This window comes from Falco cherrug, chromosome 6, assembly GCF_023634085.1.
Source record: "Falco cherrug isolate bFalChe1 chromosome 6, bFalChe1.pri, whole genome shotgun sequence".
Taxonomy (NCBI): domain Eukaryota; kingdom Metazoa; phylum Chordata; class Aves; order Falconiformes; family Falconidae; genus Falco; species Falco cherrug.
Genome location: NC_073702.1, coordinates 12,067,734 through 12,085,353, shown reverse-complemented (window position 1 = coordinate 12,085,353; position 17,620 = coordinate 12,067,734). Strand labels below are relative to the sequence as shown.

Below are 17,620 nucleotides of genomic sequence, written 5' to 3'. Positions count from 1 at the left end.
GCTTGATAGCACAGATAGCACAGACTTAACCAACTTAGCCTCAGACTCTGCATCTGGAGCGAGAGGTGGGAGAATTAAAAGAAAGGACCGTGGACATCTCGGAAGGTAGGATCAACAAAGATGAAATTTAAAAAAAACCCAAAAGCCAAAGAACTTTGTCATCCTTTCAGTAGGGGAGTAACTGCAAATAAGATGTTGGCCCAACTCATATGGTCTATTGTGGTTTCTCAGGGTAGTTTGGTAGGTTTTTCAGAAGAGGAGGTCAGGTGGCTAATCTGTGTAAGGCAGCATGTTGCACAAAAAAGTGTATGTTTGTTTTAAAAATAGCTGTTATAAACATTTAAGAAGTTGCAGTGATGATATCAAAGTGGAAAGAATATACCTTCTGTAATTATAAGCATTCCATGCATTTACATGCACAGCAAAAAATTAGGCTTAAGTATTTCTAATTGTGTGAAGAAAGCTACAAATTTAAGGGTGAGTCTGGGATAGATTGTGAATTATGATTGTAGAACATAAGAATATAGAATATGTATAGGGCATAATCCTGCTTGGTGCTTCGTCAAAACCCTTACTGGGCAGTACTAACTGTTGTAAAATGCTCATTTATAAGTAGGTATCATATGATAATTAACATCCCCCAAGCATGGAAAATTCTGTCTAGCTGTATTTCCACCTTGGTGATTTTTTATTTTTTTTTTAATTCTGAAAACTAAATAATATGAAAATAATGTGCAGTCATGTAATATGAATTTTACTCTTTCACTGAGAATGTTTGCTCTTGCTTGCTTAAGAAAAGTTAAAACAAAAGGATCAGACTGGTAGAGGTTTGTGATGATTTCATTTATTTAAGCTTACATTTCCAGGTTTATCCAGATTGTGTTTAGTATTGGATCTGTATGTGATATACAAAACTATCTGTAATAATCAGAAACCATTTCACATCCTTGCTCTCAGTCTCAGAAGGACAGTGGCAAGGACACTGCCTGTCCCGGGCAGTGGTGGTGAGCCCAGGCTGTGTGCAGGCCTGCCCGGGTGCAGGAGGAAGAATACTTTTGGTGTCACACTATCCCTCACTGAATCACTTGCAAATTAATTTCACAGTCTGGTTGTAAGGCTCTGATAGCCTTATTCTAGACTTTGTGTGCACTTGGAGGTGTGGGAGCTCTAAGCAAAACTCAGCAGCCAGAACTTCCCAGCATAGGAGTTGGTGGGGAACAGGGAAATAAATTTGGAGCAAGCAGAGGGCTGAGAGTGGAAAGATGATCAGTCCAAGTGGTCAGAGAAGGCCTCTGTCAAGCTGCACAGCAAAGATCACTGCAATGAGATTATCCTGAAATATGTCAAAAATATGCTTGCTTTCCTCTCAGCCAGAGTGGGTTTTAGTGTTTGTTTGAATTGACAGATCTGAATGTGCCACATTCCCTTATGTTCCCTGGGCAGCTAGCTATGTCATCCCTAAAAATCTTTGTCTTAGCAAGACTGTCACTCAGCTGTACATTCAGCTCATTCCCACTGGGAATACTCCTGAACTGCCTTCTACCCTTATCTGCACAGCCCGTAATAATCCTCTTCTTCCTCGCAGCCCTTGCACTTCTGCATTGTGTCTGCATGGTGCTGTTCTTGTCAGCTCCACTGTCTCTTCCTATGGATCCAAGCAGTTTCTGTCAGCTTTCCTCATCTCCTGTGTCTGTTGTTTTTCCCCCTGAATTGTCCCTGCAGATAGAGGTACCCAGTACAGAGCTTCTGGTGACCCTGTGCTCCTAGTGGCTTTCAAGGCCAGTATGTTCCTCTGTGTAATTCAACAGTGACATCTGTTCCAAAGGTTGAGAACCCCAAATATAGGATTTAGACAGACGACCTCTTTTGAATCTGGAGGGAACACCAACAGCTGTTAACACCTTACTTCAACAGAATATAGAGAGGCAATCTGAGAAATCTCTGGAGATGCATATATATGTATCTATCTGATAAATACAAGACAACTTGGTTCTCACTAAGTCATATTGGAAGCTTTCAAGCACACAGTCACTCCACCAGCATTTGGTGGAGGTAATCTTAAGCTTTCAGATAGTTAGGGAAGTAGCTATGTGTATGGACTGCTGTATGTTCCTGGAGGAAAATAGGTTGATATGCTGTGGGCTTTCCATAGTTCCTTGTTTGACTACAGTGCCTCACCAGCACAAAACTTTTCAGATTTGGTGTACTGTTTGCTTTAGAACAGAAACCTATGTAGATAGTGAGACAAAAAAAAAGAGGCAGACCTTCTAGCAGTGGAGTATTACAAGCATAGTAACACTTAATGTAGTTGAAGAAACATAGGGCCAAGATCTTTAAATTTTTCAGTACTTTATCCCATACAGAATCACAGACTGGTTGAGTGTTTAAGTGTCCTCTGGAGATCCTCTAGTCCAAACCCTTGCTCAGACCAGGCCCAAGTAGATCACGTTGCCAGGGCTGTGTCCTGTTGGGTTTTGAATGTCTCCAAGGATGGAGAGTCCATAATACTGGTTTTATTTTTTTGTGTGTTTGAGAATACAAAATCAGAATTTAGTTCACGCCCGTCAAGTCCCCTGTGACCTCCATTGGTTGACTCGCTCACTCTTCCTTCCAAGACCTTTTTTTTTTTCACTTCAAGAATTCAACTCTGCAGCTATAACTGAGTTTCCATTTTCACTAACCTTCTTTACAATTCTCTACAGCTACACATTTCCAATTTCTTTTGTTGTAAATTATTTTCCGTTCTATATCAAAAAAGAATCTCTTGCCTCTATACTACATTTGTTTGGACACAGTTTGTATAAAAGAGTATTTACATAAAAGAATAGTATGGAAACATAAATAATGGTGTTGTAGTGCAAGCTCCCACAGATATGATGTAAACATTCATGCACTATTAAAGACAGTTTTGTTCTGAGCATTTGCATATTTTTGCTTTAGTTTGTAAATATGTAAGTGGATAAATGGAGTGTAATGCTTCTGATGAGTTCTCTCTGTTTTTTGAATGACAACTAAAATTTTCTATCAGTCCTGACTGTAAGCTGTTTCATGCCATTTACATTATTTTGTTAGACTTCTTCATTTTAAAAAAAATATTTCTGTGTTCCATGTATATCTGTAACTATGGAAACTGTGAAGTGATTAAGAGGAGTACAGTTGATGCTTCTGTGGCTCATCAAGACAGCCAAATGTTCAAATAGTTAGAAAAAACTTTTTGTTGTTTTTAAGACGGTTAGAAGAATATACAGAAATTATCTATGAGGTAATGATTCCTAGTGTAGCTTAATGGTCTATGAAAAATGGAGACTGATGTTACAGTAAATGTGACTAGCAATTCATGGCTACTACATTATCAGAAATATATTAAAATATTGAAGGAAATTCAGGCAAGAGAAATAAAGTTGAAAAAGAAACTGATCTGTGAGGGAGTGAGACCAAAGCAGAGCTTTCTGAAGCTGTGATTGTTGCTGGGACTTAGAATTCTGCTGCCAAGGAAATAAAAATACTGAGAGTGGACAACACGGCTGAGGAAGGAGTGAGTGTAACAGTATGGAAAATGGATTTTGAATGGGGTAGTACAGGACCTGTGGAGGAGTCAAACCATTGGGATGTTTGGGATTGTTGAGTTTCAAAAAAAGTGATCTAAGCCTCATCATGATAACCTGTGGATAATACACCATAAACTTTTCTTGAGGGTTTGCATTTTTTTCTGGGAAAAAACCTAATATTCTCAAGCCATCAGGCCAAATCATATCTTTCAAATCAAAATCAGGCCAAACAATGCTTTCTGAGTGTAAGTGCTCTTTCAACTAGCACTAGATCTGGCTCTCTGAGCTCACCTGCAAATCAATTCTGTGCACACCTGTCTGCAATGAGAGGTGTGTCTGAAGCCTCCCACAGCTTAAGTATCAGGGGAGAAGCTCTCAGATGAGCTTGGAGAAAGTAAGCAGCTTGGTGGGGTGTGAGCTGGCTGTGAGGGTGCTTTGTCGCACATAGGTATATTCTAGGGCAGAACTTGGGTGGGTAAGTGATTGTATATATGTATCCAGCAATTTATGTATACAATAAAGGATCTCACTTGGTGTCTGTGCCTTCATGTGCCACATCTGAGTCTACATGATTCTTAACCAGGCAGGATGAAGTCTCTTGGATTTTTAACATCTCCTGTCTCCTGGTACAATAGTCTCTTCTGTCTCCCTCCAAATAGTAAGTTTGTAAATTTTGATCATTTTAGTTAGAAGTAGGCCTAAAACCAGAGCTGCAAGGAAGTTTGGGTGCAAGGTTTCAAAGTTTGTGCAAGCTATAGTCCTACTTTAGAAGGTCACAACTGTAACTATGACAATGCAATTTTCATAGTATGTTTTTAGTGGTGTGTATTAATTAATTTGAGTAGTAGATTTAAAAAGAAGCTTGTGGGGGAGAATATTTCAAATTATTGTATGTAAATGTGCTGGTGTGGATTTTTGGACAAAAACTATGACTTTTCCCTAGTGATTTTGGTTTCTTCCTTAAACTCTAAAGGCATTGCCAGAGAAGGACATTGCAATAGTGAATGGCTGTGGCTGTTCTAGAGATATTATTTCATATGATGACTTTACAGTTGCCTGAATGCGTCACTTTCAACACTCAGTTTGCTGCAGGATTTTAATTTTTATGGAAGTTGTCGTGAGCTTTCCAAAAGATTGGCAGCTGTAACTGAGAGATTTTGGTAGCAGGGCGTGTGAAGAAAGTAAGTTGTTTTTTGTTTTATTTTTATCTTAAATGATTTGCAGCACTGTTGCTAACAGCAATGTCAACAAAACTGACACATAATACCCCTTTGATGTTAACTCCTTGAGTTGTTGCTCCACTGCACCTTTGCTGCATCTTTCTGTTGGCAGTTTGTAATTGTGGGTTTAGAAACTTAGGCCAGTAATAACATTAGAATCAATGTGTAAACTGTGTGTTCAGCTGCCTAAAAGTAGGCACCGATCCCATTTTTTGTGCCCTATGTTACATAGGACATGTACATATGGCTGGCAGAGGTGACAGCTGCTGTGGCAGCCAGGTGGGTTATGCTGACTTATCTCAATGGCAGTAACCTATGATGAGGCACAGGATTTAGTCTTATTGCACTGTATCCACTTGAAAGGGAATGGATTCTCTTTGGATGGAAACCTAAATACCTGCCATGCCTATAGTTGTTTCTGTGTAAATGGAAAAAATCTAAGCATCTTACTCTCATCCTTATTCATACACATAGGATCTGATTTGGAAAGTTAACATCTCAGTTAACTATGCAAGGCAAGCAGGAAAAGAGTATGAAGTGTGCTCCCTAGTGCAAGTGGAAAATTCTGTATGGCAGGCTTTTAAACATCCCTCCTGGATGCTCTCAGTCAAACGTAAATGGCACTGCAGATGTTAAGGTGACATGTAGTTCTGTGAGCTGTGGGGCCTCATTCCCCACGAACATGTCTTGCAATTGAATTGCTATGTAGATTCTGTGATGCCAGTAAAAGATTGCAGTAATGAAACATTTCTAGGGTTTTTGTAGATCTGCCTATCTCATGAAACCTTTAAGAATATAATCCCTTGAAAACTTCCATGTCTGCACAAATTTTATTGCATTTGTCCAGTGGGTTAAAACATTTTTGGAGGGTGTGGGGAGAAAAGGGGGAAGAAAACAATCAGCTGTCAGCATCAACCTTGTTTTCTTGCCAAATGAGGATAAAAATATCAAGCTGAATGCCTAAGTTATGAAGAAAATCTGCTCTGCACAGGAATGGAAGAACAGAGAGTGCTAAAAGACTTTAATATCACAGTCCTGAAATGGCTGAGCCCCATATGTCTGAAAAGCATCAGTCTGGGCAAAGCAGTCCTCTCCCTGCTTGGAAGGGAGAATGGTAAAGAATTGCACTGTCCTTTTGAACCCTTCAGTCTAGAGGAGAGGCTTCAGAAAAAGCAGTACCTAGACTCCTAGGGTACTTCTTTACTAACAAATTAAGCTTAATCTGGGACTATTCCTAAGTGTTAAGAGTGTCTGTGCTAGTAACCTGACAGAAGGCTGCTTGGCACGCTCTTGGTCTTTGGCCCACTAGTGCTTTCTCATCAATTTGTGCTGGTGATTTGGGAGATGGGGTGCTCTGAGGTTCACTTCCAGAAGGCAATTTCTGTGCAGCCACCTTGCTTTGAAGTAGAACAGAGATCCTTGTATGGATGCAGGTTATTTCATGTCATTTGGCTTCAGTGCTCAAAAATGTTTCTGTGCAAGTTTAACGTACTAGAATTGGTGTCATTTCAAGATGAAGTTTAACAGGAGATGGCAAGACAGTACTGTAGAGAAAACATCCTCTTCCCCCCATTTGCCTCTGTTCCTAGCCACATGATTTACTACACGTCATACCCTTCCATGAGAAAAATAGATGTGACAAAAAAATGAAACTGACTTAAAACTACAGATAAATTTCTACAGTGGTTTTAAATACAAGTGGCTCCTGGGAGGGCCTGATAGGCAGGGAAGAGGTTGCGAGGGTGTATGTGGTATGGGGAAGCTGGGAACAAGGAAGGGAGGGGACAAACCCTGACAGGAAGAAAGAAGAGCAAGAGAGGTGGGAGGTGAAGAGACCTTCTCTTTTGGTGACCAGGAGCCATTGGATGAACTCAGCTGACTGTACAATTTTGAAAAAATACATTTAATCAAAGCTTGGATTCACAAGCACATTTTCATTAGAAAGGCAGAGTTGTTTACTTACTTAGATTTTGGAATACTGTAAGGATTCAAGTAGATTTTCAGATTCCTTTATTTATATTTTAATGGAGTGAAGCCATCATGACACTTTAGCTAGGGGTTTATTACAGAATTCATTTTGATATAGCAAAAGAGATAAATGCACTGCTGTATACTAATTTCATGGTTTGCTGCATGTTTTTACATTATCCCAGAAACATTAAGTGATATGTAGTCTAACTTAATTCTGTGAATGAATAGTTTTATAAGAGCAAATTGATGACACTCCTTCCCTCTGCCTTTCAAGAGATGACTTGAAGGATGGTGGCAGAGAAGAGGGTCTGCCTAATTAGATCTGTCTGAAATGACTAGTGTCTTCTAGAAGTGTGCAGAAGAAGGTGGCTAAAGGAACATTAACAAAAGCAATAAAATGAAAAGATCTTGTGTATACACCCTTCAGAAGGGAAATACTTAAGATAGCATAATGATTCAGTAAGGAATAGCTTGTGACCTGCTATATGAGCAAACCGGTTACCTGATTTGCTGGACAGAGATGAAGCAGGATGCATGGGAGTCAGCATAACTGTGAGTTTGCAATTTCTATGAAGCATCAAGGAGTGTGCTCCTTACGGAGCCTTCTCAGAATCTGGGCTTGGGTGAAGGATTTGGGGAACTTGCTCTGACCTCAGTCTGAGTTTTGCCTGGCATGTATCACATAAATTTGGTATTAAAGTTTGTGCCCTTCCTAATGTAACTTTAGCTTCCAGTGCATGTTTGGAAGCCTCCAAAGTAAAATTTGAAAAAAGGCCTTTTTTTTTTATTATTATCATTATTTGTTCTAAAATGCAGTTTTGAAATATGTAATCATGAAGCAGTATTTTTATTTTTGTAAATGAAAATGCTCTTTTTCTCTGCGTTATAGTTGTATATATTATTTACTATGGGCTCTTTCAAGTTGGAATTTCATGTTGTGTTAGTACAGGAATACTGTTTCTACTCATTGTGGATCACATTCAACAGTACCTGTAAGAGTAAGTTTGAGGACTATTTTTTCTGTGAATGAAATACTCTGTATTCTACATGAAGGCAAGCATGGGATCCTTCTAGCATGTTTTCACGCAGCCTGTAAAGTTTCCACACGAATCTGTGAGGGAACTGTTGACCCACCTCTGCTGAGTCCTGTATGTGCCACTTTGTCTTTGTTATGTAGCAGTAAAGCCCAGAACCCTTTGCTATGCTGTGAAAATGCACATTTTTACAGAGCCATGCATATGAACCCTTTGAATGAGGAGCACCCCTTTACTTGTTCTCTTTAATAGCTTCATGTGCGGGTATGCATTGACCTATGTAAGGATGCAATAAACCAGAAACAAAGCCAACAGCAAAAACCAGGCTGTGGATGTCTTGAATGACTCACTGTAGCACTGCATCAGAGCTCACCATCCAGGAAAGAGTAAACAGAAACTATTTTTGAAGATACAGAGTAAAATTGTCTAACACTTCATTTTACTGATGCATCACGTGGAGGTCCAGAAGCCACATTAGAGAACTGTAATCCTTCATCAGAGCATTTGTTTGGTTGCCTAACATCTGTGGATTGTTAAGATAAGTTATTACACAGACCTGCTTTAGTTTAGATTAGTTTGGACCATATCCCAGTATATTCAATCAGGATATAATTCCTGCATGCTGCTAAACTGCTTGCTCCACATACTTCTCTAAAAATGTTTTTCAATACACAGTTTTGTCATGGAAACTCTTATGTCACCTCAAGTTTTGTTTAATTTTTTTTTCCTCTTAAAGAAAAGTTTTTATTTTTCCTTTTGGACCGAATATATCTCAGAGCAAACATAGCATCTGTTAAGTGCTGAAGAGATTCCTTTACAGGGATGGTAGTGTAGCTTCTATGTGAGTATAATGCAGATTTCCTACGTGTATAATCTGTGGTGACTGGTATGTATTGTGTCCAAACTGCAGTGTCTAAAGACAGCTGTAAGAAAGTGAGTTTGTATTTACATGTCTAGTATTTCTTTTTTCTATATTCTGTATTTTTCTGTGTCTATTTGTGCATTAGCTATTCCTGTTTGTTTGGCTCTCATAATATTTTGCATAAAATGAATTACAATATCAGTGGTGATTATGGAAATTGATGGAAATTTCTTCGAGTTTATTACATACTTTATACATATCTTAAATGATCAAATACATTGAATTGTAAATGAAGTCTGCTGCCATCTTTACACATTTAAATGTTCTTACATGCATACACACATATGTAATTTAATTACAATATTTAATTTTACTTTAGTATTTATCCTTCCTTTAAACGAACTTTAGTTGATTTTTTTTTATTAACACTTTTTTCAACTTTTCCTGTAAAATGATAACATACAGGCAACAACAATTTTCATTAATGACTTTGTTTTATAGCATTGACATAGGTTTTATACACAGACTCATGTGCATGCACACTCTTGCTGTACAATGAGCTAACAATTGTGTCAGAGTCTATAAAGACATTTTAAAATGTAGGGGGTTTATCATTTTAAGTCTTGCTGTTTTTTTAAATACCTGTAATAATAATACCAGGTAGACTAAAAATCTATTACATTAGAATAGATAATTTGATAAACTGAATCTCTGTTTTGTGAGGTATACTAGATGAAGGAAATAAGACATTTTGGAATCAAGGGATTTCTTTATTAAAGGACTAGCATTTATTTTGTTGAAGTTGCTATTCCTATTATCCTACTGAGGCTTATCTCTTTTTGTTATAATACATGTTTGTGCTACTGTTGGAAAAACTGTAGCTTTTGATTAAGGTTTTTTTTTTAGTTAATTAATTTTTAATAGGCATTTATTATCCTTCTTGAGTAGAAGAAATATAACAGTCATCTTTTGATAAAGGAACAATCCAGATACAGGGAAAAGAGTTGGATGTCATCATAGTGTGGTTTGGTCAAACAGTGCAGAAATGGTATTGGAAGTTCTGATATAGTCTTCAGACCTAAACAGATAGTCTGTTCTAGGGTGTTTTAACTAAATCTTAAGTATGTTAAAAATGTAAAATGCCTAAAATTTTCATCATGCCATGTGAGCCATGCACCTCCTCACAAGGCCAGAGAATAAGAGAGCTCAGTACCAGAGCTTTGTCCTGTTGCAGTTTCTCCCCTGAAAGTGGTTGTTTTTTCTGTTCCATTTAATTTTCTGTTGTATAATTTTGCGATGGTTGCAGCATGCCTGTGTTTACACAAAATAATTTAGGCATATTTTTCATTCCAAGTTTTGTCATCCTTCTTACCCTTTTTACAATTTTACCCATTCTTTTACTTCTTCCTGTGTTAAATGAAAAGATTTTCTTTCACATTTTCCTTATTAGCTGTCAGCTTTGTTTCTTCTCATCTCTATTTTTATTTCTGACAGAATTCCTACCTCTTGTGTATTCTTCATGCATTTTACCTTTTTTTTGTTTATCTGCCTCAAAGCTCCTTCTGTCTTTGTCTCATTTTTCTCTGAAATATTCACACACCAGAGTCCCGATTAACCTTCAGTTTTTCTCTGGTGATTTACTCCTGTACCTAAGACTGTCTTGTACTGTATACACACTTGAAAGATAGAGTCTTGCTTTACTGTATGTGCTCCTGTTTATCTGTGTATCTGAAATTACCAAAAAAAAAAAAAAAAAAAAAAAAAAAAGAAGCCTAAGAAGCACTGTTTATGTACACAGCTTAATTGTGATTGCCAGGGAAACACCTTTAATTTCTTTAAGTATTATTTTCAGCTGTAACTCACAGATGGTAAATAATAATTTCCAAGTAGTACAAAATATCGTACTTTTGCATTCTTTTCATTGGCGCATTTAGTTCTCTATTAGTAGGTTTCTTTAGGTCTTACCTTACATCTCTGGTAAGTAGTTGTTGCGAATGTAGCTAAACCTGTGCACAGTAAATGCTGAATTTATTTGCTGGATAATGTTTAGTTATTTTACGTGAGAAAAATTAATCAAAGGGAAATACCATGTTAATTTTTTGTGGCAGCAGAGGTTGGGGGTTAGCTGGGCAGGACTCTGCCACCCAAGATACAAGTTCCATTTAGAGTCTGGTAGGCTTGTACTGACAGTGATCCACAGCAACGAAAACAACCCAAGCCACCCCCATAACTGCATCAACACCAGCAACAAGTGTGGGCCATGTTGGTGTTTGTTCAGAAGAAAGCTAGGGCTGGGCTGATGGGGGATTGCTACAGGTAGGACTGGCATATGTGGACAGTACGTTTCGGAGAAGCTCGCATAGCATGTGCCTGTAGGATGCTTGGCTGTAGCCAATGCAGTCAGCGCTTGGAGGAGCATGTTCTGGGTCCTGTCATGAGCAACAACCTCGCCAGTTTAAGGGCAAGCGAGGGATCATACCTGCTCTGTGATAGTGAGCATGCATTTCAGGGTCTGAGGGGTAGCTGCACTGACTCTTCTTGTTGTCTTCAACTAGGTTATGTGGGTATGCAATTTATGTCGAAAACAACAAGAAATCCTAACGAAATCTGGAGCGTGGTTTTTTGGAAGTGGACCACAGCCCTCACCCAGCCAGGATGGAGCACTGAGTGATACGGCAACTGGTGGAAGCTCAGATGCACCGAGAGAAAAGAAAGCAAGACTTCAAGAACGATCGAGATCACAGACTCCTTTAAGTACAGCAGCTGCCTCATCACAGGAAATCTCTTCTTCCAGTGTGCAGTCTGACCATAGGAAAGGAGCAGAAGTATCGCAGCTGGCTATGGGCCTGGACCAAAAGCAAGTTTCATCAAGGTCTAGAAGTGAACCTCCAAGGGAGAGGTAATGCTTTCTGTCTTGACGGAGCCTCACAGTTATAAATGCTAGTTCAGTAATATTGCACAAGCCTGTCAGCTGGGCCTTGTGTGTGTCTAGAACCATGTAAAAACAAAGAGTAAGATGATTTGATGACTGGAGAAGGATAACCATCAAATACATTGTCTGATTCGGTCTGTGAAACAGAAATGAAGAAAAAAAGATAATTTTATTTTGGGGATATTTTTATGTACTTCAGTGCACTTTGGTGTTCACTTTAAATACAGAATTGTAGGTTACTTTTAAATTTAAAATTTGGCAGGTATTTTAAAGTGATAAAACAAAGAGCAAGCCTTTAACTTGATGAAATAATGTACTAGAAGTTAAAAAAAACCACATCCCACCCCAAACAAACAACAACCCCACCCTGTGTAGTTCTTTCAGATATCCTTATGTGTTGTCTTTTTGTTAATGATATTTCCTCTTTTGTGATTAAAAATAATACAATTAAAAGAGCTTATTTACACCTGCAAAGTCAACATTCATGAAGAACAGAAATAGTACCATCTTGAATTCAGAGCAAGTTGTATGCAAGAACAGAGCCAACCAGAAGGAAACTGTTATATTTTAAGTGAGTAAATAAGTAAATTACTGAGCTGCGTTCACTGTGATGAACAGGTTGAGTAGCAGCAAATCAAGAGGTTGTTCAAGATAATGAACAGTGGCTAGTAACTTACTGTGTGGGTGAAGTCTGTCTGGGTTTCCCTGTACCAAAACTCAGGTTGGTGTTATTAATATTTATGATGTAAACAAACACATGGTGTTCTCCCCTAATTCTGCTGACTTTTTTTCCCTAACACTGGGAAGGCCCCCAGAGCAGTCGTCACTCAGATGAAGGACACTTCTAGGAAAGCAAAATGCTTTCCATTTCTGCTTTGCTGCCCAAAAGTGAGATGGCTGTATTAATTATAGAATATTAATGTTCTCAACTTGTCATTGAGACTTTCAAATGAAGTCCAAGATTTCTGAATGGAGAGCATCTATGGTAAGCTCAGGTTCCATTTATTTTTCAAAAACTCAGGAGGAATAGGAGATGGAAAAAAGGAGGCAGGAGCTTAACTTGGATCATATCCAAATTGGCCTGTCCTCTTGGATGCATCTGTGATATGTAATGTGAAGATGTATCAGTTGTGGAAGGGAAGATTCAGTGCCACAAAACAAAGCCCTAGTGACTTTGTCCTAGTGCAGGTTCATCTCGAATGCAGTGTATAGCTGTGTTCAGCCTTCTTCAAAATCGATGGATTCATATGTGAACGAGTAAACAAAAGGTCAACTGGAATGATGAGAGAAATAAAAATATCTACTATAAAGGGCCTTTATGATTCTTCAGCTTGCTTATTCTTCCAAAGCAGAAGATGAAAGAGGAGAGAGAGAGAATAATTTTCACACAGCTTCATTATTCATTGTTCTGTACTTTGGCTGTGTAGTGAAATTAATGAAATTTTAAATCTTCTTTTATTACTAGAGAAAGGAATGTCATTCATTTTTCTCAAGGAATCAATTTGTTTTTCTTTGTATACTTATGAAATGGGCACTTCTTTTTAGACTTTTAGTACAATAAAGCAAACTAGGTCAAATATTATTGTTTCTGGATATATTCTCTTTTGCATTTTTTTATATCCATATTACTTCTTTCTGTAATGTTACTGTGGGAATATACTCCATTTGGTGGTGTTTATGTGTCAGGGTGCTTGAAGAGAATTAGAAGGTTAGTCTGTAACCCTCATGACTGCTGCCAGAAAAATTACATACTCCAATACTGTCATAGTGCTGCAGTTGCTACAAAGACAACTTTGAGTTTTCCTACTTACATGGGTAAATTCTTTTTTATCTGCATTTATCCAATTTAATATTCTTTGTGATTTTATTAATTATTTGGGACCATCCATAATTTATGTTTTTGTGGGCTCTGGAAGTTGTTTGCTATTGGAAAATAAAAGTATTGCTGGAAGGATTAATAGATGTAATTCATGTTAATGGATCCACTACCTTTCTGTGTGTTTTGCTGTAGCTTATCCTGGTTTAGAGTCTATTGATGGTAGCACTGTACACAAGCATTTTTATCTTGCATACAGTTCTTCAAATTATTGCACTCCTTTTCATTGTAGAAAGAAGACAATATTGGTTTCAGACCAGAATGGCAAAGGTATAAAGAGTGAGCGTAAGCGTGTGCCAAAATCCTCACTTCAAAAAGAAGGACCAACAGATGACCGGGAGCGAAAAGAACGGCATGAAGGTAGAAGGCTGGAGAAAGGCAAGTCACAGGACTACCCAGACTTGCAAGAGAAACTTGAGGAAGGCAAAGTGCCTGATGATGAAAAACAAAGGAAAGAAGATGAATATCATACCCGTTACAGGAGTGACCCCAATTTGGCAAGATATCCTGTAAAACCGCATCCTGAGGAACAGCAGATGCGCATGCATGCAAAAGTTTCTAAAGCACGGCACGAGAGAAGACACAGTGATGTAGCTTTGCCACATACAGAAATGGAGGAAGCGGAGGTACCTGAGAATAAATTAGGAAAACGCTCACAATTACAGGGAACTCAGGACAGAAAATCTCTTGTGGAAACTCAGAGGTCGTACTCTATAGACAGAACAGGTGATGTAAGAATTTCTGTTTCTAAACAATTAACTAATCATAGCCCACCAACTCCCAGGCATAGTCCAGTTCCTATAGAGCACGTAGAATACAAGAACCACGATTCTTTTAAAAAACAGAGCCGCCTTGATCCTAGCTCTGCTATTCTCATGCGAAAAGCAAAGCGGGAGAAAATGGAGACCATGCTAAGGAATGATTCCCTTAGCTCTGACCAGTCGGAATCAGTGCGGCCATCCCCTCCAAAGCCTCATAGAGCAAAAAGAGGCGGAAAGAAAAGGCAGATGTCAGTTAGTAGCTCAGAGGAAGAAGGGGCATCAACACCAGAATATACTAGCTGTGAAGATGTGGAGATAGAAAGTGAAAGTGTCAGTGAAAAAGGTAAGGACCTTTATGTATATTATGCACATGGCCATGGTTTGGGGAAAAAATATATCTGTATTTTTCTCTCTCTTTTGCCTCTTTTTTAAACATACACTTTTGGTTTTACTCTTACCTTTTTTCTTTCTCAGCTGAAAAGTGTCTTGTACCTGTTTACATTTGGTTTGCAATGTTTCCTTTTGCATTCTTAGATGAGGTGGTTACAGGTAGCATCAGCTGCTGCCTTTATTTCTCATTCTTTTCCCTCTTTCACCTAGAACTGACAGAATTTAGTTTATTCTCTCGATGATGTCTGTATTCCCTTGGTCATTGCTTCATCCTTTTGTCTGTATCCAGAATAATTTTCTGTGAATGAATTCAAATGGAAAGTGAGTTATGTAACAATCTGAGAAGACTATTGTAAAGCATCATAATCTTACTGACGCCTCAGTTTTGAGGCATGCAAAATTTTCCTACATTTAATAAAATGCCAAGGATCTGCCAGAATTCATTGTTAACAAGGACAGCATACAGGGCAAGGGGAGTGTTATATAGGAAAGAAATGAGAATTGCCTAACTTGTTGAGATGAATTTGCTCCCAAGCTTACAAGTATGTTTAAAGTCTGTTACTTCAGTTTGTCCTCTTCTGTTGATGGTAACACTCAGCAGTAAAGCATAAGTGGAGTACAAAGCCTTTCTACCAGCTGAAGAAGTTAAACAAAGTCATGAATGGTGAACGTTTGTATCGTCAGAAAAGACTGTGGTAGAGCCTACTAACTCTCTTATGACCTGTATTTGTCTTTAAGTGACACTACAGTGAGCTGAAGGCTTTTTATGTCTCTGGAATTAGCGTTTAGCTCTGTAGTTTAATTATCTATGTTTGTAACTTGGAAATTTGCTGCTGGTGTTCATACTCAAAATGCCAACAGCTTGTCTGCATTTTCTTTTAGTTCCTGGCACTGTTTCCTGACATGCCTTTCGATTCATGTATGCTAACTTGTCTGTGTCTTTATCTGATGTTGTGGCCTCCTGACATCCCCTAAAGCTTCAGGTATAAATGTAAAAAGAGACATTTCTCTTCTATTCCATCTGAATAACTGGTTTTTTTAACTGTCTAAGCATTAAGTTTCCATTTAAATACGGAAGCTTTCTTTGCTGCTCATTTTTAAGGAGGAATGATGATCATGCCCCTGAAATTTTCATCCAGATTCTGCTTAGACAAAAAAACCCATAACTTTTTTGACTGTCAGGGTTGTCAAACACTGGAAAATATCTCTCAGAGGTGTACAGTCTCTGTCATCGAAGATTCTCAAATCCCAAATGGAAAAGCCCCATAGCAATTTGCTGTAGCTGACCCTGCTTTTGAGAAAGGAGATTTGATCTAGGGACCTACAGAGGTCCCTTCCAGTCTCAACTGTGCTGTCTTTCTAAGAGAGCACATCTCTTTCCCTTATACTGTGGCAATGTTTTATGCTGACATCTGGATTTGTGTAGTTTTCCCTGATTTCCTCTGTTGGTAGTAGTGGTCTGCAATGTAAAATTTCCTTTCCATCTTTGTTTTTTGCTTTCATTTGTGTGCATCAGTTTGAGGTTTCTTATGAAGTAGAAAGGATTTCTCATATTCAGTGAGGTGTATCATTATAAATTGGAAGGTCTTTGATGTAAAAGTCAAGTCCAGGCTGAAAGTCATTGATACTGATATCAATATGTTGACATAGTTTGCTCTGTAATGATCCTTTGTAAGTAAATCCGTTCGATGGTTGCTTTCAGGCTCGACACTAATCTCAGCTTTTGACCAGTCTCCCATTGTATTGTTAAACCATGAAGGGTTGGACTTCTTTCCTTCAGTGTTATGAATCCCAGAGGATTTCAAATGTCACTAAATGCTCATGTTCTTAATAATTGAATCAAGTTCTTGGTTACCTCTGAGATACATGTTTAGGCACCTCCCCCTTTAGGCAGTGGATGCCGTGGTCTGTATCATACCAGTGTGCTATGTCACTGTATTTGAATAAAAATTATAAATAGGAGTATGTTAGGGACCTGTCTGACCGCTGCCAACTCAATACTTGGTTGATATCGTTGAGCATTCCTTGAGACCTTATCTCTACTGGTCAGTAAGCTAGCACCATGTTATTAATCAGAATACATATACGTGTGTATATATTATATGTATATGGGGTTATGGAATACATTAATTACAGAAATATATTTATTAATTTAATAGCTCTGAGGTGTAGCTGTTAATGTTTTTTTTTGCCTGATCTTGATATGACTTTTACAGTCTTTGTCATGGGAAAAGAAGTGGAGAGCATTTGAAGCTGGGGGTGGAGTACAGAAAAATAGCTAGGAAATGTGAATACAAATGAGAAAGCAGAAGCATTTTTGTAGTAAAGTAACCAGTTATTTTTAGAATTAAATTTTCATCAGTACTTAAAAAAAATCTACAGTATTTCTTAAGAATAAATGGAAAGGTAGGAAATTATATTACCTAAGAAAATCTTTTAGAAATCCTTCAGTATTTTAAAAGAAAAAATGCCATAATAAAGGGATGTAGTGTTACAAAATTGATGCAAATAATTTTAAAATGCCTGTAACTGAGGGCAGAATACAATTCTTAACTATTTAACAGCATTTTTACAAATGGAATTTCACCCACCATTGCTTCAGTGCTTTGCTTGTAATTTGGGTGAGATACTGGACAGGTCTCTAGTTATAGCACTTTAGTTTATAAGTCCAGGAGGGTCTGGAATCCATCCTGTCTTATCTAAATATCAGCTCAGCCATATATCTGATGCCAAAGCAATGTAAATGGAGCTAGAAAGACAGAGTTATCGCAAATAAAATTTTTAACTTTGAAAAGCCTATCCAAGAAAAAACAAGATCTTAAAATTAATGTTCACATTTGGTGAGTGCCAATATAAAGCACAGCAACTAAGTAAAGATGTACTGTTTTCAATTCTATATTGAACAACTAAAATAAAAGTTTTCTATGGAAAACAGCTTACAAAGATTTTTAAAAGAAAATGATGCCACACAGAAGTGTAAGGTATAGGCAGAGTGGATAAGGCTGTATTAAAAATCAATAGGCAAA

General features: G+C 37.9%; 1 protein-coding gene across 35 annotated transcripts in view; it reads left to right on the top strand.

Annotated features, from left to right (window-relative positions):
• Positions 1–17,620, top strand: part of RIMS1 (regulating synaptic membrane exocytosis 1) — a 335,679-nt gene that overhangs the window by 135,766 nt on the left and 182,293 nt on the right. For 32 of the 35 annotated variants that reach the window (XR_008732858.1, XM_055714419.1, XM_055714416.1 and 29 more), the window contains 2 exons: positions 11,191–11,534; positions 13,676–14,547. Coding sequence is in view for 34 of the 35 variants with exons in the window: in XM_055714419.1 (XP_055570394.1) it covers positions 11,191–11,534; positions 13,676–14,547 (1,216 nt within the window). In the remaining variant the exon portion in view is untranslated. Of the gene's footprint in view, positions 1–3; positions 106–8,369; positions 8,615–11,190; positions 11,535–13,675; positions 14,548–17,620 lie in introns of those variants that run through there. The other 3 variants (XM_055714436.1, XM_027797247.2, XM_055714435.1) reach the window with 3 other exon arrangements.